Source organism: Ovis aries, chromosome 22, assembly GCF_016772045.2.
Source record: "Ovis aries strain OAR_USU_Benz2616 breed Rambouillet chromosome 22, ARS-UI_Ramb_v3.0, whole genome shotgun sequence".
Taxonomy (NCBI): Eukaryota; Metazoa; Chordata; class Mammalia; order Artiodactyla; family Bovidae; genus Ovis; species Ovis aries.
This window is the reverse complement of record NC_056075.1, coordinates 7,969,454-7,992,437: the sequence shown is the minus strand read 5'-3', so window position 1 is coordinate 7,992,437 and position 22,984 is coordinate 7,969,454. Positions and strand designations below refer to the sequence as shown.

The following is a 22,984-nucleotide window of genomic DNA, read 5'->3' as shown; positions in this document are numbered from 1 at the left end:
CCAAAGTCAGGCCAGTTAATGTGAATTAATATCAGTCTGGATCCAGAAGGCGGCATTACCAACCCTTGGAAGTCCTGCAGAATGCAGTGAGGGGCAGTGGGTAGGGGACTGAGCTCTGCACCAAATGGTCTGGATTTGATATTAGGTGAGTGATGAGATGGTTAGATAGCATCACTGACTACGTGGACATGAATTAGAGCAAACTCCCGGAGATAATGGAGGAAAGAGGAGCCTGGTGTGCTATAGTTCATGGGGGAGCAGAGTCAGACACAGCTTAGAGCCTGAACAACACAAAGTGAGTGAGTCTCTGCCTCCCTTTTATCAAGTATAAAAGGAAATGATGTCCAACTCGTAAGGCTACATGAACAGTGCTTGTCATACATTAAGTGTTCCAGGAAGTTAGTTATTTTTATTGTGGTCACGATTAAGATGAACACTGTAGAGCAAGCTAGTGTGTTTACCACTATTAGTTACCTTTATATCTAGAGTCTTCTGTGAGGGACTGCTGCTTACATGACCTATATAGCTTAGCTATGTTTTTGTTTGTGTTGGGTTTTGTTTTTGCAGTTCAAGACATGTACATGAAATGACAGAAGGAAATTTCGATTTTTGGACTCTTGCAGGAAATGCTTAGTTCAGTTTAGTTGCTCAGTTGTGTCTGACTCTGCGACCCCATGGACTGAAGCACGCCAGGCCTCTGTGTCCATAGCACCAGTGGAATGGGCAGCTGGATAACAAAATTATCACAGTTATTTTGAGGCTGACTATGTTTTTCGTGTAGAATAATACATTCAAAAGAATATTTTTTAATGGCCAGTATTATGATAAAGCTGAATTACTGAAGGTCTCATTCAGTGATTCTGAGATCCCATTACGTAAGGTGTGGTATTAGTTATTCTCAATCATGAGGGTTGGATGCAGAATTGAAGAGCATTAATATGCCACAGGTGGATCTGGCTACTGGAATTTTGCTTCTGTTAGAGCTATAACAAAGAGAGACTGCTGAAAAGTTACTATGGAATTCCAGTATATGAATGAAGTTCCTTCAAAATGGCATTGTTCTATGCTTTAGCATCTAACATTAAGACCTCATCCCAGCTAGGCAGTGGGAAAGCTGAATATATGAAGCTTCATTCCACCCCAAATCTGTGGTAGCCACTTCCAAATAGCAGAAAGTAGACTCGTGTGTGATCTGTGATAATATAACTTAGCCAGTTAAGTTTATTATAAGACATATAGTAAATATATCTGTTGAAATGAAACCATAAGACCTAGATTTTTTATGTAAAATTTATTTCCAGCATTTACCAAATGCAATGCAAAAGATGTTTAAGAAAATATTAGAATCACTCAAAAGGTAGAGATAGAAAACCAAGGTCCCTCAAGATTTAAACAGTCAAGGACATCACTGTAATACTTAAAATATTTATTTTGACTTAGAAAAGCCTAGAATTCAGGAGTTTTCATATATAAAGTATTTAAGGATAATTTTCTTACTCCTTGGAAGGAAAGTTATGACCAACCTAGACAGCATGTTGAAAAGCAGAGACATTACTTTGTCAACAAAGGTCCGTCTAGTCAAGGCTATGGTTTTTCCATTGGTCATGTATGGATGTGAGAGTTGGACTATAAAGAAAGCTGAGACCCAAAGAATTGATGCTTTTGCACTGTGGTGTTGGAGAAGACTCTCGAGAGTCTCTTGAACTGCAGGGAGATCCAACCAGTCCATCCTAAAGGAGATCAGTCCTGGGTGTTCATTGGAAGGACTGATGTTGAAGCTGAAATTCCAATACTTTGGCCACCTGATGTAAAGAGCTAACTCATTTGAAAAGACCCTGATGCTGGGAAACACTGAGGGCAGGAGGAGAAGGGGACTACAGAGGATGAGATGGTTGGATGGCATCACTGACTCAATGGACATGGGTTTGGGTAGGCTCCAGGAGTTGGTGATGGACAGGGGGGCCTGGCAGTTCATGGGGTCACAAAGAGTCAGACATGACTGAGTGACTGAACTGAACTGAACTGAAGGATAATTTTAGTTTTTTTCATTATATACACTAACCCAGCCAAATATATTCTTATAACTTGAACATCTTTTAAAGTGTAAGTCAAATTGTAATAGTCATATCTTCTCAGCTGTTTGCAATTATTACAAAAGATTTCTGATTCTCACTATGGGATTCATCAAGGCATATATATATTTTTTATCACAAGAATTCCATTTAAAATGAAAATGTAACATCCTCTAGTAGTACATAGATTATGGTAGTTTAAATAGTGAAAAATATTTAGATAACAGTGGAAAAAAATTTAATTTTTGTAAACTGATTTTTTTTCCTAGTTTAAATGCAATTTTTTATTTTTTGGGGAAAATGCTTTAGTTTCTTTTATCCTTTTTATATGTAGACAAGCTTTCTACAAATGAAGAATCTTCTTTCTTTGTGCTGCTCAAAGACACTAAGTAACCCATTTAAGCCTCAAATGAACCTCACAGCATAACCTTGCTTAACAGTTGTCTAATAATGTCCCCTGTACAATGTTCCTGATATATTTTTAGACATAAACTCTTGGGCTCCTGGACCCCTATAATAGGTCTATAGGAAAGGAGTCTCATTAAGTTTTCGACATTTTCCCATGGAATTAAAGAATTCCCATAGGTTAAATAAGATAAGAATTTGGCCTTTTGCCTGGGAGAAGGAAAATGTCATGGAAGCTCTTTTAGAAAAGAGTCAGTTATACAAAGCCAGAGCACTTCTGCTTGGTTTAGTTTTCATTAAAACAACATTAATTCAGAACTACTATTTACTGCTCTCAGTGTTTCTAAGTTATCCATGTTTGTTTGGGGGAAATCATCTACCTTGTACAATGATTCTGAAATAAATGCACTTCTGAAAACATCCACATTGGAAAGCAGAACAATTGTGTTATTATCATGTGCAGTGAGTGAATTAAATCCTAATCTGGGTAGAATGTTTAGGATTGTGTATCCTTTTTCATGTACACCTTAATTACAGAAAAATTAAATACACTTTAAATCAAAAAGCTTATTAAGGTGACACTAGCTAGCTGGTTCTGTTCTTTTCTTTCCTCCTGTTTTTTTCTCATTCGCCTCCCCATTTTCCTTTTTGCTCCTCTTAGAACAGGTTGTGTATTCAAAAGCAAAAAGTAAGCACTTTTTTTGAGACTCATGTGTGTCCTTGTCTAAATTTAGATTCCAGTGAATAGTTCTGGATTGCAATTCAGACTCTTAATCTATCTTTTGTCTACTTTGTTTTATTTAGTGTTAAGGAATGGCCAAATAGAACATTCAGGATTATAACACTGAGTTCTCAAGAATAGTAATTAAAGGACTGCTAGTAAAGATGCTAAAAATTTAAATGACTAGGTGAAGATTTAGGTAAAGATGAGGAATTTAAGTGCTATGGAAGATTCTAAACATGATAGAAGAATTACCCTTGGACAGAAAGGATGCTATCAAAATTGTCATCATTTTAGGAAATAGGAGCAGGCAGGGATGGGGGCGGTGGAGGTGCGGCGGTAGGCTGTACAGTTTACCCCGGCCCGTCTAGGGTCCCCCGTTTTCTTTAAGATTTTCTCTCTTCTTCAAAGTTTGTGTCGTGCCATTCAAGGGGAAGGCTAGCGTCCTAACAGTTTGGTTATCAAGAAAGTAATGTTAAAGGTATGGTTCAATTTCAGAGTGAACTTTTTGGAATACTGCAGTGATTTTGACCTGCCCGCCTCCCGCCCCTGACACCCCTCTGCAAATTCAGCAGGTGGAAGGAGCAAGGCCCTTGCATAAACTATTCCGCAGACACTGGTTAAGTGGGACGGACAGTGGGGAAGCTGAGCAGCCTTCCAGGGCTCAGTCCCATCCCGTTCTGGCCTTTGCCCTAAAAAGAGTTCATGAATCCGAGTTTAGTAGGAGCGGAAAGGGGACTCATTCGAAGCAGCTGGAAACGCTGGCGCGGGTGGGGGGTGGGATCAAAAGCTCCCCCTCTCCGCCGGAGGCCCCCGGGTGTGAGTGGAAACCCCTCCCCTGCCCGGACTCGCTCCCCTCTCCTGAGAGGCAAGTTTGTTTTCAAGCGTTACCACCTGTGTGAGGCGCTCCCCGGGAGGAAGGCGGAGAGGCAGACGCGAGAGCTCAGCCGCAGGCTGGGGATCCTTTCTCCGCGAGGCTGGCAGCCCAGACACCTCCCGAAGTCAGAGCGCTTGCGATGCAGAGTCCGCTCTGCACTCGCTCGTCGCGGGGATTGTAGTCCGCACATCCTCCTGCCCGGTAGGCTCCGGGGCGGCAGACGCCTCCCCAGTTTGCTCGGGGTCCCCCCGTCCTCTCCCGCTCGCCTCCCCGCCCCCGAAGGAGCGCTCCCGCCTCGCTCCGCCCGCGCATCCCCTGGCGCGCCCAGGGGTTTATCAGGCTCCCCACACTCTCCGCCGGCTTCCTTCGGCGCCCGGCGCCAGTGACCCGGGCAGACCCGCCGCGGCCCTCGGAGTCCCCCGCCTTACGAGTCCCTGCTCCCGTTGCTCGGCCACCGCGCTCGCGTCTCTCTTCCCCGGCGCCCGCCGCGGTTCAGGTGGAAGCCCGGCCCGCCCTGCCGTTTGGCTTATCCCTGCTCTCAGCCTCACAGTCAGCCCGGAGAAGTGGAATCCGCACTGAAACTCTCGGTGGCTGGAGCCGGCGGACTGGGCATGCTCAGAAGCCAAGCCTGGCTTTGGTCTCAAGTAGGAAGCTCTCGCACTCGGGAGGCAGCAGCGACTTTGGGGAAAGTTGATCGGAGAGGGGAGGAAGCCCCAAGACGCGGAGCAGCGGCAGGAAGGAGCCCCCGGCAGCCCGGAGGAGCATGGGCACCCTGCGGGATTTACAGTACGCGCTCCAGGAGAAGATCGAGGAGCTGAGGCAGCGGGATGCTCTCATCGACGAGCTGGAGCTGGAGTTGGATCAGAAGGACGAACTGATCCAGAAGCTGCAGAACGAGCTGGACAAGTACCGCTCGGTGATCCGGCCGGCCACCCAGCAGGCGCAGAAGCAGAGCGCGAGCACCTTGCAAGGCGAGCCGCGCACCAAGCGGCAGGCGATCTCCGCTGAGCCCACCGCCTTTGACATCCAGGATCTCAGCCATGTGACCCTGCCCTTCTACCCCAAGAGTCCACAGTAAGCAGGGGTTACGCTCCGGGTCCGTGTGGCGCCGGGTCGGTGGGGAGCTGCGGGTCTCTGTATTGTCTGTAGGCTCCCGCCCCTCCCGCTTGCCTTGTTGATCCTCACCCTCAGAAATGTTTCATTTTAACCCGCACTTCTTGCGGGGCTGTGCACGTTTCTCAGATCAGACTCACAGCACTTACGTTGCCTCCCTGTCTTTGTTAGATGTCAAGCTATTATATATATATATATATATATATATATATATATGTATATACGTTCATATAGGCCATCTACTGTACGTAGAGTTTGAATGCGCCCCAGGTGTATGTCAGCTTGTGTATGTATGAGTGAGAGAATTGAAAGCCTCATCTCCCAAATGCTCTGGCAAACCTGCCCAACCGGAAAATCCTAACTGCAGGCTCCTCAGACTTGAAATGCGTCTGCTATCACCCTTACTTTCTATGCTTTTGTGGCTCTCCCGGATTTCTCTACATGCTAGCGATTCTCGCTGGTACTCTTCAAACCTGATGTTCTGGCATCATTAAAGTGTCAGAAATAAGCAGATACACATATAAAAGGAAAGAGTTTTTGATTTCCAGAATTGGATGACATTTACAATCCACAAATGGAAACCTAGTCTGTTGATTTTGTAAAAATATTTTTTTCATACATTTGAGGAAGAATATTGCTTATTTTCCTTAAGGACTTTATATAATGTTGCTAATGGGGTGCCTCTATCTCCCCCAGAGGGTTACATGTTTCCAGGGTCAGATGAAGAGAAGTCCACTTACCTTTATTGACATCGTGGTCACATTATTTGCCTCACTTCTGGCTTCTGATGCAACCACTCTGGTATTGTTCTAGCATTATAAACAATTGTGTAGTTCTGATGTCAGTGGGCTTCACAACCTGGGTGGGAAAGTTGAATGGAACTCGTTACACATCACTCAACTTGGAGTTCTTATAGATAGTAAAGTGGCAGGAACATGAGGTTAATACAGAATAAGCACCCAGATGAATGGTATTTTAAGTCACTAATGACAGAATTGATAAACCGAGGGGTTTGTTACTCTATTCCAAACTACATCACACTGGCTGGATGACACGTGTTACATAATAATACAAGGTCCCTGGGAGCCTTTCACTTAATAAACACAAAGATTTAATATAAGGAGAAAGAGTATTGGACTGTACCCATTTATATTTATTGGATGGGGGGTGCAGATTGTGAGTATATACTAATTATAGTTTTGAAAACTTAGACTTGTTCCTCTCCTTGTTGGTTGCCATAGAGCATTCGCTGTTTCCTCATGCAGATTTAGCTTAAGGAGGAATTGGTATTCTGTGTGTAGGGAGAAAAGACAGTAAAGATGCACATTTCTGAGATTCTAGCCTCACCAGGTTGCCCTCAGAGTTGAGTGGGTTTGGATCTGCTTTAGAAACCTGAATGATCTGAGTCCACTTCAGATTTCTCCGGTAAGTTAATTTGCAGTGCTGCCATGCTTGCCTGTTTCAGCTAACGAGGTACATGCCCATCTCTCCAGGGCCAAGTTTTGCATAATGAAAAAAATAACTCAAAGACAGCTCTCTGCGTCTTTCAGCACTCCATAGGATCTCATTTTAGTGTCGGCAGGACTTTGGAGTCACTCAGAGCAGACTCTCCTTTCTTAAAAAGACCATTTTAATCAGTTTTATTTGAAACATGATCAAACCAGCTGATAACGCCAACGAAACAATTGATCGGACAAGATCTAAAAGAATCTAGCAGTGTAGTCTGAGCTGTATAATGTGGTAAAATTTTAGAAATCTCCTAGTGCATGACATACAGAACAACTAGATATATTTTTTTTAAGTCCATGGTGGAAAATGAAGTTAGCGTGGCAGATAATTCACAGCATCTAGTTATGATCAGCGTTTTATCAGTTGAACCACACTATGCATTTGCATTCTGACCTTTATTTAATAACTTGTACTCTTAGGAAGTCAGCTATTAAGATATCACCATGAGGGGTTTGGGGATTCTGAAGGATTTATATTGAAGAAAACTATAGAATGAATGTCTTCCAAACTTAAATAATTTTGGAAAAACATCTGTTCTTTTTTCACGCTTACATAAAGAAAACTAGAATAAAATTGGCTTACGTGGTAGAGTGTACCTTGGGTAAGAGGAGAAGCATATTGTATGCAAAATGATTCTAGTTAGGTCGTTTGAATGATCATACAAGGTAGTTCCATGAAGAATTAGGGAAACTTAACCAAAGTGAAGGAGACTTGTTTGAATTTCTGTTTATTTCACTATAAACAATTTGATTATGCCGACTTGCTGGCAACAAGTGTTTATGTCTTTATATTTTATTTTTAGTACAGCCTACATTTGGTCATCTTTTTAAAACTTGCAGATTTTTGAGAGTTTGAGTTAAAATGAAATAGCCCAAAATTGATTGCAAATTCATGCTCATGTAGTCTTCTCTTCTCTCTCTACTGGATGTAGGTAACTGTCCAGAGAATGTCCTACTCAGTTGTCTGATGTATGCATATATGTATGTTTACTTTTTGCTTACTGAGGTTGCCTTCTAAGGATTAGAATCTTTACAAAACTTCTGTGGTTTTTTTGATAAGTAATCATTTGAAAAATAGTATAACATGTAAATTAACTTATGAACTTAAATCATCTTAACAGTTTTGGTTCGGAGTTTTCCCTGTATGCTGGGAATTGGAGGGAAGGCTGTGCGGGGGTCCAGCTCAGAGCCAGGCACTCCTGCCGCACCTGTGAGTGCCTGTGAGGGTTGGTATTTCTGTTTGACTCTTTTACACATGTATAGAAATAGCCCGAAAACCCTTTCTCTGTTGTGAGTGTGATGAGCAAAAGAACTGATTAGCAAATTGGAATCTATACTCCACTGCTCCTAAAAAACTACTTGAGAAGGTAAAACTATCAGACTGTATGTTTTGGATTGAATTAGGTAAATAAATCCTTAAGGATGAAAACTGTATATTCATTTTTTTGGACCAGATAGCCTGTTGATTATGCAGACAATGTAGTTCTCATGGATTTTTAAAGTAACTTTATTTCATGCTAGTTTATTCCTGAAAATTGACTCTGTGGTAGGTTAGAACATTCAGTCACTGGTCTGTTGAGCTCTAAACCCTTTACCTGTGGTAAATATTCTCAAGTCCTTTCCATTTTGCTGTCATAAGAGTTGAGTTCCTGTCAGAAGTTGTTAGTGTCTCTGTATTTTTGTTAAGCTGTTAGCCCAAAGGTAACCGAATTTCAAAGGATAATGACATGTTTTGTTTTGTAACATTACACGCTTGACTGTGAAGTACTTTGGAGAGCTGAGGATAAAAAGAAATATATTCTTCTTATTTTTAGTGAGGCATTAATTTTAACACAATCTTATCTGATTATTTTTTAAGCCTTGACATAGCACATTTCAAGAGGAATAGAATCTTCCTGAAAGCTCTCTGTTAAATTCTGTAGGAAGCTGGGAAAATTCCAGGATTTTGGTGTAATCATAGATGGCATAATATTAAAGCATAATTATTATCAGAGGTAACAATTACATTTCAGATGCGTCCAGTAGGTCAGTTCAGCACTTTTGTGGAAGGCACCATGTGCAAGTTAGTGTCAGGCGTTTGAATGTGAGATGTGTGAGTCCTATCACAAAGGAGGTAACCAGGGCTTATCAATACTGTACAAGTGAATATTCTGGATACAGAGGAAGGCAAGTCACATAGGCGATCCCTAAGACAGTTGGTAAAACATAATTGAGCCCATTTAATTTTAGGGTATCAGAAACTCTTGTGGAAGTCAAGGTGTTTAAAGGAAGTATTTGATCGATGTCATGATTTAGGTGAGTGGTGACGGGGTGAGAGTGGTGAAGTTAGGGTGGGGAGGGCCATCAGCAAAGGGAGAAGACAACAAAGGAGAGCAGAGGGTACATCTGGGGAATCACAGCAACCAGTGCCTATACCAGAGCACCATAGTGGGCATTGAGGAAAACCAAGCTTCAGCCAGAGAGGATCAGGATGAGTAGCTGAGAGGGCTTTTCTGCTTGTTTCTAGAATAATTGAGGAGGACTAATTGTTACCCATTAGTAAAGCTCTGAATCTCAGAATGTCATTGCAGTCCAGCATCTCCCACCTGCATGGTTCTGATAGCAACTAAAACTATCCTGACTAGGTAATAATATTTAATTTAACCAAGCAGTAGATGATTAACACTCTTAAAGAATCTGAGTTCCGCTCTTAAAGAAAACAAGTTCCGCTTTCCACTCTAAATGTTCACACTGGAAATAATCTCGTTTTATGCCACAGACTAGCATGGTGGATTCTTCACACACCCCAGCAAACAGAACTTAGGTGGGACTTGAACCTCAAGTTGATTTTGTAAATTCATCTTCCTTGTTCTTGCGGGGGAATTCAATTCCAACTTAACGTTATTCTAATAGACTATCCAATTTAAGTTTGATTGTTAATTTGACATTATACTCTCTGCAATAAAGTTAAAGTTGTAGCAGCCTTTATAAAAATAAGACCAGGCTGCTAAAACCCTATTAGGGTATTTTGAAGCACAGTTTGTGCCCCTAAAGTGGGGCTTATAATGAAAATACCAACACGCCCTTCAATAGAGTAGCTCTCGAAACTGCCTGAGAATATAAATGACCAACTTCCTTGCTCTCCTGGGCCACATTTCCAAGCTTCCACTACTTTTATTTCACTAAAGAGTTGGGTTTGGATTCTTAACGGGAAAGGGTAGAAGAAGGCAGATGATGTCTCTACTGTTGCTGTTTGCAGGTTATAAGGCATATGGACGCCTTTTTTTTTTTCCCCTGTCTGCCTAGCGATGGAGGGTCTCCATAGTATCCTAGCAACCAGATTTGAACACCAGACTGCTGCTCTTTCTCCCATTTTCGCCATAGGTGCTGCTGCCTATCCCACAGAACTGGGCCCGATGCTAGCACTCAGACCCTCCGACTTGCATGTTCCACGCTCTGAGAACGCAAGACAATATGATAAATAAGAGCATGCTGAAAGCAGCATTCACCCGTATGCGCAACAGCTTATTATGCAATCACATCTGTGGCATTTTGAATCCTAATCTGAACTGTTGAGCTAGCGCTGCTTGTCACCCCTTCCCTGATATTTCCTCTTATTTCCACACACCCAGCCTTCTGACACCAATTCCCCTTCCTTCTCACCATCTTCTATAATGACTGCATTCCTCGGCACCTCCTTCAAATGTGTTTTCTGGTAAGTTAAGTATGTGCAGCCTGTTTGAACTCCGAGTATATTTTGTTTCTAAGAGCAGAGGGATGTTCTCCCTCCAAAACTGTCATGTAAATATAAACAAGAGCACAGAATCTGTAGCTGCACAAAACAGATGTTGAGCAAAAGGTAGGACTAATAGTATACTCTCAAAGTGTCTTGTGTCTGAATGGACTTTTTAATCATAGTTATTAATAGGAAAGAAGCAGGAGGGAGTGGGAAGAAGAGATGTGTGTCAGGAGGACAAGAAAGGGCAAAACAGGGTGACTGCTGTGAAAGCTATGGCACGTTTGCAAAGTTGAAAAGGATTAGTGGGCTTTGTGGGCAAGTGAATAGGCAATGAGACCGGAACAGAATTTACAGGTAAGAGAGAACTTTGTGCATGAAAACACCCAAATTGGAATGTACCAATGGTTAGCCTCCTTTGGGAGTTGAAACCATACTGAAATTTTGGTTAAAAAGCCATTAAAATGTTTCCCTGTAGACCAATGCTTGTTTTGAATACCTCATATTGTCCCTTTGAAACATCCCTTAGTCTGATACCAGGGAGGGTTTGGTGGTCTTTGTGCAGACCACCATGCAGAAAAAGAAAGTGGAGGATAAGTCAGTGCCTCACTGTTCCTGAAAAGAATAGGTCAGAATGGTACCGCCCATTGTGGTTGCAATGGCTGACATTTATCGAGCCCTTACTCTGTGTCAGACCAGTGCTCCCTTTGCTTTACATAGGTTGTCTTTTTTTTAAATCAAATAACCTTGTGAGGAACACTCCAGATTACCCCGTTTCATGACAGTGAGGGACAAGACACTGAAATTGAGAGAAGCTAAATAACTTGCTCAAAGCCACACACTTTGTAAAAGGCTGAATTGGAATTTGAGCTTGAGAGCCCTTCTCATTAGCCTCTAGGTTCTGCTTCCCAAAGGGGTGGGAGGATTAGGCAATTTCATGATCCTAATAGATACCATAAAGGCTGTTCTGTGGGGAGTTATCTGCTCACCAGGATTAGACAGGAAGCAGAGTGGCTTGGGGAAAAGTGGAAAAAATAAGACAGGACCAAACCAAAGTTTGTTTCCCAAACTTTACTGCTGCATGTTAGAATCATCTGAGGAGCTTTTAAAAAAAAAAAACCCAAACCCATTAATATCAGAATGTCTGGAGGTGGAAGCCAAACATCAGTGTTTTTTAAAGATTTCTCAGATAGTTCCAGTGAACAGCACCATGTGAGAAATAGTCTGGTGAGAAGACAACAGGGGTGTGTGTGTGTGTGTGGAGGTCTATTGTTTGCGCTCCCAAGGCGACTCTGAGATGCAGCCAGGATCGAGAACCTCCTTGGTGGCTCATTCCATGTTAGCTCCTACAGGTTCCTGAAATTCCATTCCCTGGGAAAGCACTTTTCTTGGTTCATTTTTTTTTTTTTTAATCTTTTTTACCAACACTAATCCCCTGCTTGCATTGGAACCAGGCAGATCCAGTTTCCCACTTTCCATAGCAGCCACACTTGTCATTTTCACCATGATCTCTGGGGTGACCTGCACGGCTCTGGGGCACAAAAAGTGGCAGCAGCTCCCTTCCATGGGTAAGTATGCTTCCCTCTTTCTTGCCAGCCATGAGTCCTGGCCACGATTCAAATATGACACCTTAGGATCAGCCATCCGCCCAAGTTTGTTTTCCACTCTCACCAGGGGGAGCTGCCTTGTGAGCCAATAAGATTGTTTCCTGGTATCCCAGATGCTTCTATGAAATGCTCTGTGCTTCAGGGTGAATCAATTACGAGCCCCTCCTTGGGAGAGACGCACAGGGCTTGTAGCGCCTCTCCTTCTGGTATGTGATGTCTCTGTAGCCAGCTACAGTTTTTTTTTTTTTTTTTCTCCTACAGATATTTTATCCTTTTAAGGCAAACAGCCTGAGCTCAGGCTGAGGAGTACTTTCCAGGGAGGCTTCAGAGAAAGCAGAGCTAGTACATCAAGCTCTCAGCCCCCTTTCCAGACGGTCTGGCCTGAGTAGTGAGCAGGGCTGGGCACTGCTGGCAGACAAGAGGACTGATGTGATAGTTGTAGTAGGAGAATCTCGGTGTGTCCCCCAGAAAGAGCTAGGCATTCCTATGCCTTGTGGTCACAACCTCATTGCCGCTCCCATTGCCAAGTTTTGGGTCTGTCTCTAGCCCTTTCCCCTTATATTGTTAAGAAACAAAACAAAACAAAATTCAAAGTCTTTAAGATTTTCCTAATTTTCTCTGATAGGAGCCTATTACATGTGTAATTAATCATTATCTTCTCAGGTAAGGATCAATCAGTATAGTACTTTATATAAGTGATGAAAACAGCTAATATAATTACTAATACTTTTTTGGTAAAAAAATAATCTCTTTCAAATGGGAGTCAGTGAGAAGCTTTCTTGTTTCTTTCTCTCTCCGTCTAAAACATGAAAATGTATTCAGCTGACAGTGTAATGGCAGAGTCGATGTCATAAGGCTGCACAGAGGGTTGGGGACATTAATTACATAGGCAAGGTAATCATAAGGAAAGTAAACGCTTTCATTATGAATCCAGTTTCTTGTCATGCATTTGGTTATTGGACCTAAATGGGAAGGACAAGAGGAATTAGCAACAATAAGGGAGACAGAAGCTAAAGCATGTGTTCACCGGTGTAGCTTAGCAGTTAGAAGCAGAAAGCGGGTTAGTCAGCATTGATGGTAGCACCCTGGGAAAGGGGCTGTGTCTTAGGATTTTTATAATCCAAGATATAAAAGGATGGGGAATTATACAGAAAAAGAATCAGTGACAGTTTAGTGTCAATATATGCTACATCCACCTGCATCTACAATTTTTTAAAAAATGTTAATTACCTTTGGCTGTCTAAAGATCATAAGTGCTAATTGAACTTCACCAGAAATCCTTTATGACAGGTGCAATTTCATTGCCTTCCATGTAGAGGTGAAGTAACTTAGGCCCTGGAAATATATATGTTAATAGTTCAAATGATTAATGGGTCTCAAAAGCAGATCTCTTAATGCTGTGGACCTTCTAATGTTCAGTTATATTTTCTTACTTTAAGACCGTATCTGCTCTTTATGAGTAGCATTGTATTTCTTTGAACTTGAAATAATTATAGTATCACCAGTCAGCTTAATTTGGTTAATTGTATTCCATGTCAGTGATGACAAATACACCTTAGTTAAACACAGTAGTTTTGCTATTTTCTAAAACAATTGTATTACAGGGCTATCAAGCTTTCACCAGATTTAGGCCAAGGAATAATGAGATAATGTGAGGGAAAAGCATCTCCTTTCTGTATATACTGTAGATCATCTTAATGGTCCAACTCTATCAATAAATCATGGTGTTGACAGTGCTTCTAAGTCTGTACTGGGAGGAAAGAAAAAAAGAGTTGTCATGACAAGCAAGAAAAATGGGAATTTAAAATTTTGCCCCTCTGGAGTTATTGCTATTGATGGACTGCAGGGTGGATTGGCCAGTCTTTTTGGCATTTATAGGTAGCTGGTGAGCATGCTGTCCAAGGCAGCATAGCTCTCACTAACATCTTCTTAAGATGCACTCTGCCTAAATCATTGGTGACTGAATAACACATTTTATATTACGATGAGGGAGAAAAGATGGCCTCATGTTTGATTTGTATGGTTTTGACAGGGTGTCACCATACCCTTTACAGAGGAATATTAAACATCTAAAAATGACAAGTACTATTTTGCTAAGCCTGTAGTGGCAACTCATGCCAGTGGAAAGAGAGAAAAGAAAAGATGGAGAGGAATAAACCCTAGAGTCCACTGCCTGCACTGTGGAGCTCTGTGTGAATCATGGTCTTTGTGCTTCCTAACTGCAGCAAGTAGAAGGGGAAAAAGTGGAAGTAGTGACGGATTTTCTTTTCTTGGACTCCAAAATCACTGCGGATGGTGACTGCAGTCATGAAATTAAAAGACACTTGCTCATTGGAAGGAAAACTGTGAAAAGCCTAGACAGCGTATTAAAAGCAGAGACATCACTTTGCCAACAGAAGTCCGTGTAGTCAAAGCTACGATTTTCCCAGTAGTCATGTATGGATGTGAGACTTGGACCATGAAGGCTGAGCCCTGAAGAACTGATTCTTTCAAACTGCGGTGCCTGGAGAAGACTCTTGAGATTCTGTTGGGCTGCAGGAATATCAAACCAGTCAATCTTAAAGGAAATAAACCCTGAATATTCACTGGAAGAACTGATGCTGAAGCTCCAATACTTTGGCCATCTTATGCGAGCTGACTCATTAGAAAAGACCGTGATGCTGGGACAGATTGAAAGCAAAAGGAGAAGGGGGCCGCAGAGGATGAAATGGTTAGATAGCACCATTGACTCAATGGACATGAGTTTGAGCAAACTCTGGGAGATAATGGAGGACAGAGGATCCTGGCAGGCTGCAGTCCATGGGGTTGCAAAGAGTTGGACACAACTTAGTGACTGAAAGTGACTGAAAGAGATGGGAATACTAGACCACCTGACCTGCTTCTTGAGAAACCTGTATGCAGGTCAGGAAGCAACAGTTAGAACTTGACATGGAACAACAGACTGGTTCCAAATAGGAAAAGGAGTACGTCAAGGCTGTATATTGTCACCCTGCTTATTTAACTTATATGCAGAGTACATCATGAGAAATGCTGGACTGGAAGAAACACAAGCTGGAATCAAGATTACCGGGAGAAATATCAATAACCTCAGATATGCAGATGACACCACCCTGATGGCAGAAAGTGAAGAGGAACTAAAAGCCTCTTGATGAAAGTAAAAGAGGAGCGTGAAAAAGTTGGCTTAAAGCTCAACATTGAGAAAACTAAGATCATGGCATCCAGTCCCATCACTTCATGGGAAATAGCTGGGGAAACAGTGGAAACAGTGTCAGACTTTATTTTGGGGGGCTCCAAAATCACTGCAGATGGTGACTGCAGCCATGAAATTAAAAGACGTTTACTCCTTGGAAGAAAAGTTATGACCAACCTAGATAGTATATTCAAAAGCAGAGACATTACTTTGCTGACTAAGGTCCGTCTAGTCAAGGCTATGGTTTTCCAGGAGTCATGTATGGATGTGAAAGTTGGACTGTGAAGAAGGCTGAGTGCCGAAGAATTGATGCTTTTGAACTGTCGTGTTGGAGAAGACTCTTGAGAGTCCCTTGGACTGCAAGGAGATCCAACCAATCCATTCTGAAGGAGATCAGCCCTGGGATTTCTTTGGAAGGAATGATGCTAAAGCTGAAACTCCAGTACTTTGGCCACCTCATGCAAAGAGTTGACTAATTGGAAAAGACTCTGATGCTGGGAGGGATTGGGGGCCGGAGGAGAAGGGGACGACAGAGGATGAGATGGCTGGATGGCATCACTGACTCAATGGACATGAGTCTGAGTGAACTCCGGGAGTTGGTGATGGACAGGGAGGCCTGGCGTGCTGCGGTTCATGGGGTCTCAAAGAGTCGGACATGACTGAGCGACTGAACTGAACTGAACTAGTGACTTAACAACAAAAACACATATTTAGCAACTATCGGAGGATACCAAAGGTTAGGAAAGGAAGTCCAGAGACACTCAGCAAAGTAAGAGTCATTTTTTGGTTGGAAGATCTGTTCAGTGAATCACTTTTTTATTTTGAGAACTTTTACAGTTCTGAATTTTTAGAAGAAAATCCTTTTTCTCCCACAGCATTTGGTACAGTGCAAAATGAAAGAATTGCTCAAGGTTTCTAGTCATTCACTTAATACTTTATAAAAAATATAATATTTAACTCCATTATCCATTTGTATGAACAGTGTTTCTTGTAGATCTGAAAAGCTTTAGAATATTTTGAAAGGAACTCTGCTCTGTTTCTTTATAGTGGTAGCCTTCATCAGGGGCTAGTCATTTTCTTCAAAATCTAACTTCAGACTATTTGTTGTTCTTCATAAAATAAAAATACAGCATGGAAAATTGTAATCTGCCTGACTGCCTTCTAGATGTTTTAGTATTATTTAGTATGGAGATCTATACTCTTTTACTAAAAGAAAATGACTTCTTGTTCATGAAGCATTGAATAACATAAAATTAAATGATTATGACTTTGAAATAGTCCTCATGAAAAGGAACTGCAAAGAAATACAATAAGAAGCCCACTGTGAATGAAACATCTTTTATTAGCTTCTTGCCACCTCTTTGCATACTTCATGAATTCATCTCGCCTTTGCCTTTTGTATGCTTTGCTTAAGGCATTAAGATGTCTTTTTCCCCTTCTTTTTGAGTTTTGGTGGGAAATAGCCAGTCTATTTTTTTAAAAGAGATTTTTGTTTTTTTTTGAAAGAGAACTACTGTCTGTGGCATTTGAAATAATATTGAGTAGGTACGGAAAAGTTCTGGGAATGGAGAAGTTAGATGCTTCGAAGCATTATATATGTATGAGTGTTTACATGTTTATGGATTATTACAAGAAATTATTTCAGAGAATTCTGATATTTAAATAGAATTCTGTTATTTCCACCGAAAGTTAGAGTCCATCTATAATATGGTTATTTTAAGCAATCCAAAGTTACCCTTCTATCACCTCAAAAATAAAGAGATAAAAAGAACTGATATGAAAAAATAAACATTAGAGCTCATGGCAGAATGTGCAGAGAGGTAAACCAGGTAAAGCACGTGACCAGAGCCTTAATACTAAAGTGTGAAACAGGACACCGCTCATCACGGAGAAGGCGGTCTTTCCCAGTGGACCCTTTCTCTTCTGTGGCTTGTCTTTTTCCTTTGGTTCCACCGCTGAGGTCCTGGGCCCTGTAAATCATTCATCATCACAGAGCAGAGCTCTGTCTTCTGGATTCCTAAGGGTTACTGTCAGTGTGATAGATGGAAAAGATCTCAAGTAGACATTATTTGTCTTGGCAAGAGTGGCTTTTTCTACGAGATGAACTTAGAGGTCATTAAATAACACCGAGGCGAACCCTTGCTAGTGAGTTTTTAAATCATGATAGATTTCCCCCTTTGCTTCTTGACTACCATCATCATATTTCAAAACTTCTTTCTGTAGTTCAGTCTATTGCTTCATCATGACTAAGGGGAAAACTTTTCTTGTTCAAACTAGGCTCATTCTTTATCTTACTTCTTTCCCCCCCCCCCCCCCCCCCCCCCCAGACATAGGGAACAATTGCTCTCGTCTTTACTGAAATCCTTTATAAAATGAAGGTAGTAATTGTGACTTTTAAGCCTTGTCTTTACTGGTCAATTAGTGTTGCTACTACTGCTACTGCTAATTATTACTCAAATATTTGCCTGACTGTAGACTACGTAAGCCTTCTCACTCAATTCTCACAGTAATTTGATAAAGTAGGTACCCTTCATCCCATTTCTTCAGATAGAGGAAGTAAGGCACAGAGAAGTTAAACAACTTGCTCAAAATAAAATTGTAGGTTGAAACCCGCAAAAGCACGTGTGTGTGGCCCCAGAGTCCATGCGTGCTCTCTGTGTGCCATGCTGTCTCGCTAATTGTCCCAACAACTCATTTTTTTAAGGATATGTCCTATTCCAATTCTCTTTCATGACTGTGTTCCTTTTTGTGGTAGTGGGGGTGGTGGTTTCGTCACTAAAGTTGTGTCTGATTCTTGTGACCCCATGGGCTGTGGCCCACCAGGCTTCTCTGTCAGTGGGATTTTCCAGGCAAGAATACTGGAGTGGGTTGCCATTTCCTTCTCCAGGGAAATCTTCCCAACACAAGAGAACCCTGGTCTCCTGCATTGCAGTTGGATTCTTTACTGACTGAGCTCAGGGAATTTTTCATATATCCACATTTTCTCATGCCCATATACTGATAAACATGTGGTGGCCAAGAATTATCCCTTTTTGAGGCTAGTAAACCTAAGTATCAAGGAAGCTCTTCTTATAGGAAACTGTATTTCTGTGGTGTTCAAATTGTTATCTAATACGGTTGCTTGTGCCTAAAGTAGTTTTTGCTGTATCATGTGCAGAAAGCTTGCTCTGTCTTGTACTTTCATATTTGTTTCTGTTTGTTATCAGAATGTTTTCAATGGCCTGTGCCACTAATTTTAAATTTAAATTTTCATTGTAAAGAAACATTTCCTCATTTATCAATGCTTTATTTCCTTATCTATTTCCCCCTAAGTGTTAGCATCTTAATTTAACTGAGTATTCTTAGAAAGTTTATAAAATACCCTCTGATTCTTTTTTTTTTTTCTGGTAACATAATCTGTGAATTAGTTTTTAGTTGTTTATTTGTTCAGTTTTTACCAAATATTTCCTAAATAATTAGTGTACAGCTCTGCTAGATGTAGCTCTTTCTCAACCCCAAAAATGCTAAAAAAAAAAAAAAAGACATTACCTTTTCAGGACTCTTACAACAAGAATTAAGCCCGGGGTGCCTGGCCTGGAGGCTGGTGTCCGGGTCTCAGTGTCGACTTTGTAGTGCTGTGTACTTTGACTTCTTCATGTCCCTCCGAGTTTGAATTTCTTTAGGTTGGTCATTGGTTGGTTAGCATCTCCTCTTGCAAGACGGTAAATTCCGTGAAGGCAATACCAGTTTCTCTCCTGCTCCACGTTGTACCTTTGGAACCCAGAATAGGGCTGGCGTACAGTAGCTGCTTTATGACTCTTGGCCAGAAGAAGGACAAAAAACAAGCCTCTCCAAGTTCTTGGCCCGCGTATGCGTCATCTTTTAAATTTAAAATTTTGAGAATGGGAAGCACATCACTGGGCTCAGTAGAGCCTGGGGGCATCTTTGGCTTGGCCAGAAGAATTTTACAGACTTCGGACTTGAACGCCTTGTTGCACCTTTGTGGGAGGCCCTATGCTCCAGGAGTTCATCACAGCTCCTAACACTCTATACAGTCTTTGTCTAGCTCATCATCTCTCCTGGCCTCTGAAGGCATTTCAGAGTTTCACTCGAAAACCTGGGATTGCATGGTCTTGAAAAGTCCCTTCTAGTTGGACTAAGATGAAATTCTAAATTATCTTTCTAAGGAAGCATATGTTTTCTCCAACTGAAATGTCTCAACTTAAGCTCTGTGACATGAAATCTCATAAACAGGTTAACCTCAAAAAGTAACGGGGTTAGTTGAGAAATACATGCCTGGAATGCATGGAAATAGCTTAAAGAATAATCTATCAAAAATTTAAATCCTTTTTGTGAACACAGAATTCTCACTAACACAATTCTGTCAAGTTTATGATAATAGCTTGCTGATTTTAACTATCCAGATAGTCACATAGATTTCGATATTATGAGATGATAGAGACCATTAACCTCATGATAACATTTCATTAGGTGTTTGCCTCAAGAATAACCATAATAAAATAGGGAACATTTAGACGCTGATTCTGTTTGGCATATTGTCTCTTAGCTCTTCAGAATGGAACCTGAAAACACCCAATCCTAGGAAAAAAACCTTTTTTAAACTCTTATCTGACCTTATGCTTCTGTTAATGTCTGAGGTTAAATTCCTAAAAGTCCTATGTACCAATGCAACTGTGTATCTTGTATCTGATAAAAAGTGAGGCTTAATAACAACATCCATTAATTGGCTGGAAAAATGAATGTAGGTCATTTATGCCTCACAGCCTCTAAATGGAGAAAGGAGAACAGATCATTTCCATTTTACAGAAGAGATGATTAAGGATCAATGAGGTGAGGTAACACAACCCACATCCAGCAGCTCATAAGTGATAACTCTGTAAACACAACAGGCTATCAGACTCAGTTCAGCCTGCTTTCCACACTCTGTGCAGCATCAATGCTTTGTGAGATGGTCTTGAGAATCCACTGAGTTCTGTGGTTTAGCAGTGCATTTACGGAAAATCCGAGCAGGTAGGCTCAGAACACAGCATATACAATGGAGATGGGCATGGGCTCTGTTTCAGCTGCTACTTTACGACTCACGAGGTGTATGAGACTGAGTCTATCTGAGCTTCCATTTTCTCATTGTGAATGAGGATTTGATTAGAGATCATGTCTGTGAGTCCCTCAGTACAGGTATAAAACATATTATGGAGTTCTACAGATAGCAGAAGACATAAGCTGTTGAAATTATCATTATATTTTCAGTGTTACTAAGTTAAACCCAATTCCATCATTGTTGTTATTCAGTTGCTAAGTCGTGTCCGACTCTTTGCAGCCCCATGGACTGCAACACGCTGGGCTTCCCTGTCCTTCACTGTCTCCCAGAGTTTGCTCAGACTCATGTTCATTGAGTTGGTGATGCCATCCAATGACCTCATCCTTTGTTGTCCCCTTCTCTTCCTGCCCTAAATCTTTCCTAACATCCGATCTTTTGCAGTGAGTTGCTCTTTGCATTATTAGAGTTCTGTAATTCCTTATGATTGTACAGTGGAAGTGAGAAATAGATTTAAGGGACTAGATTTGATAGATGGAGTGCCTGATGAACTATGGACAGAGGTTCACGACATTGTACAGGAGACAGGGATCAAGACCATCCTCATGGAAAAGAAATGCAAAAAAGCAAAATGGCAGTCTGGGGAGGCCTTACAAATAGCTGTGAAAAGAAGAGAAGTGAAAAGCAAAGCAGAAAAGAAAAGATATAAGCATCTGCATGCAGAGTTCCAAAGAATAGCAAGGAGAGATAAGAAAGCCTTCCTCAGCCATCAGTGGAAAAAAATAGAGGAAAACAACAGAATGGGAAAGACTAGAGGTCTCTTCAAGAAAATTAGAAATACCAAGGGAACATTATATGCAAATATGGGCTCGATAAAGAACAGAAATTGTATGGACCTAACAGAAGCAGAAGATATAAAGAAGAGGTGGCAAAAATAGACTACACAGAAGAACTGTACAAAAAAGATCTTCACGACTCAGATAATCACAATGGTGTGATCACTCACCTAGAGCCAGACATCTTGGAATGTGAAATCTAGTGGGCCTTAGAAAGGATCACTATGAACAAAGCTAGCAGAGGTGATGGAATTCCAGTCGAGCTATTTCAAATCCAAAGATGATGCTGTGAAAGTGCTGCACTCAATATGCCAGAAAATTTGGAAGACTCAGCAGTGGCCACAGGACTGGAAAAGGTCCGTTTTCATTCCAATCCCAAAGAAAGGCAATGTCAAAGAATGCTCAAACTACCGCACAATTGCGCTCATCTCACATGCTAGTAAAGTAATGGTCAAAATTCTCCAAGCCAGGCTTCAGCAATATGTGAACCATGAACTTCCTGATGTTCAAGCTGGTTTTAGAAAGGCAGAGGAACCAGAGATCCAATTGCCAACATCTGCTGGATCATGGAAAAAGCAAGAGAGTTCCAGAAAAACATCTATTTCTGCTTTACTGACTATGCCAAAGCCTTTGACTGTGTGGATCACAATAAACTGTGGAAAATTCTGAAAGAGATGGGAATACAAAACCACCTGACCTGCCTCTTGAGAAACCTGTATGCAGGTCAGGAAGCAACAGTCAGAACTGGACATGGAACAACAGACTGGTTCCAAAGAGGAAAAGGAGTACGTCAAGGCTGTATATTGTCACCCTGCTTATTTAACTTCTATGCAGAGTACATCATGAGAAACGCTGGACTGGAAGAAACACAAGCTGGAATCAAGATTGCCGGGAGAAATATCAGTAACCTCATATATGCAGATGACACCTCCCTTATGGCAGGAAATGAAGAGCTAAAGAGCCTCTTGATGAAAGTGAAAGAGGAGAGTGAAAAAGTTGGCTTAAAGCTCAACATTCAGAAAACTAAGATCATGGCATCTGGTCCCATCATTTCATGGGAAATAGCTGGGGAAACAGTGGAAACAGTGACAGACTTTATTTTTGGGGGCTCCAAAATCACTGCAGATGGTAACTGCAGCCATGAAAGTAAAAGACGCTTATTCCTTGGAAGGAAAGCAGAGACATTACTTTGTCAATCAAGGTCCGTCTAGTCAAAGCTATGGTTTTTCCAGTGGTCATGTATGGATATGAAAGTTGGACTGTGAAGAAAGCTGAGCACCAAAGAATTGATGCTTTTGAACTGTGGTGTTGGAGAAGACTCTTGAGAGTCCCTTGGACTACAAGGAGATCCAACCAGTCCACCCTAAAGGAGATCAGACCTGGGTGTTCATTCGAAGGGCTGATGCTAGAGCTGAAACTCCAGTACTTTGGCCACCTCATGTGAAGAGTTGACTCATTGGAAAAGACTCTGATGCTGGGAGGGATTGGGGGCAGGAGGAGAAGGGGACAACAGAAGATGAGATGGCTGGATGGCATCACCAACTCGATGAACATGAGTTTAGGTGAACCCCGGGAGTTGGTGATGGACAGGGAGGCCTGGCGTGGTGCAGTTCATGGGGTCGCGAAGGGTCAGACATGACTGAGTGACTGAACTGAACTGAAACATCTTTTAACCAAACTGAAGGGCACTGGTGGAAGGAGTGTCAGTGATGATGAGGTCCTAGAGGACAGCCAGTGCAACCCAGCCTGGTTTTGTGGGATCTGACTCAGGAAGACTGAAAGACAGTAAGAATCCTGTGTTGACTTCCATGGGCTCACTGTAGATAAGGAATGGCAAATATAAGCAAGCTTGCGGGTTTGTAATTATGCCATTCAATGAGCAGTTAGAGGCCGACAGAGAAGTCA

The 22,984-nt window shown here is 41.7% G+C and overlaps 1 protein-coding gene across 2 annotated transcripts in view; it reads left to right on the top strand.

The window, feature by feature from the left end:
• PRKG1 (protein kinase cGMP-dependent 1) overlaps positions 1–22,984 on the top strand; it is a 1,392,774-nt gene that overhangs the window by 88,279 nt on the left and 1,281,511 nt on the right. Inside the window, exon 1 of one of the 2 annotated variants that reach the window (XM_015103265.4) lies at positions 4,075–5,149. The exons of the other annotated variant lie outside the window; for it this stretch is intronic. Coding sequence (XP_014958751.2) covers positions 4,839–5,149 — 311 coding nt within the window. The 5' untranslated portion in view covers positions 4,075–4,838. Of the gene's footprint in view, positions 1–4,074; positions 5,150–22,984 lie in introns of those variants that run through there. 2 annotated transcript variants of the gene reach the window in all.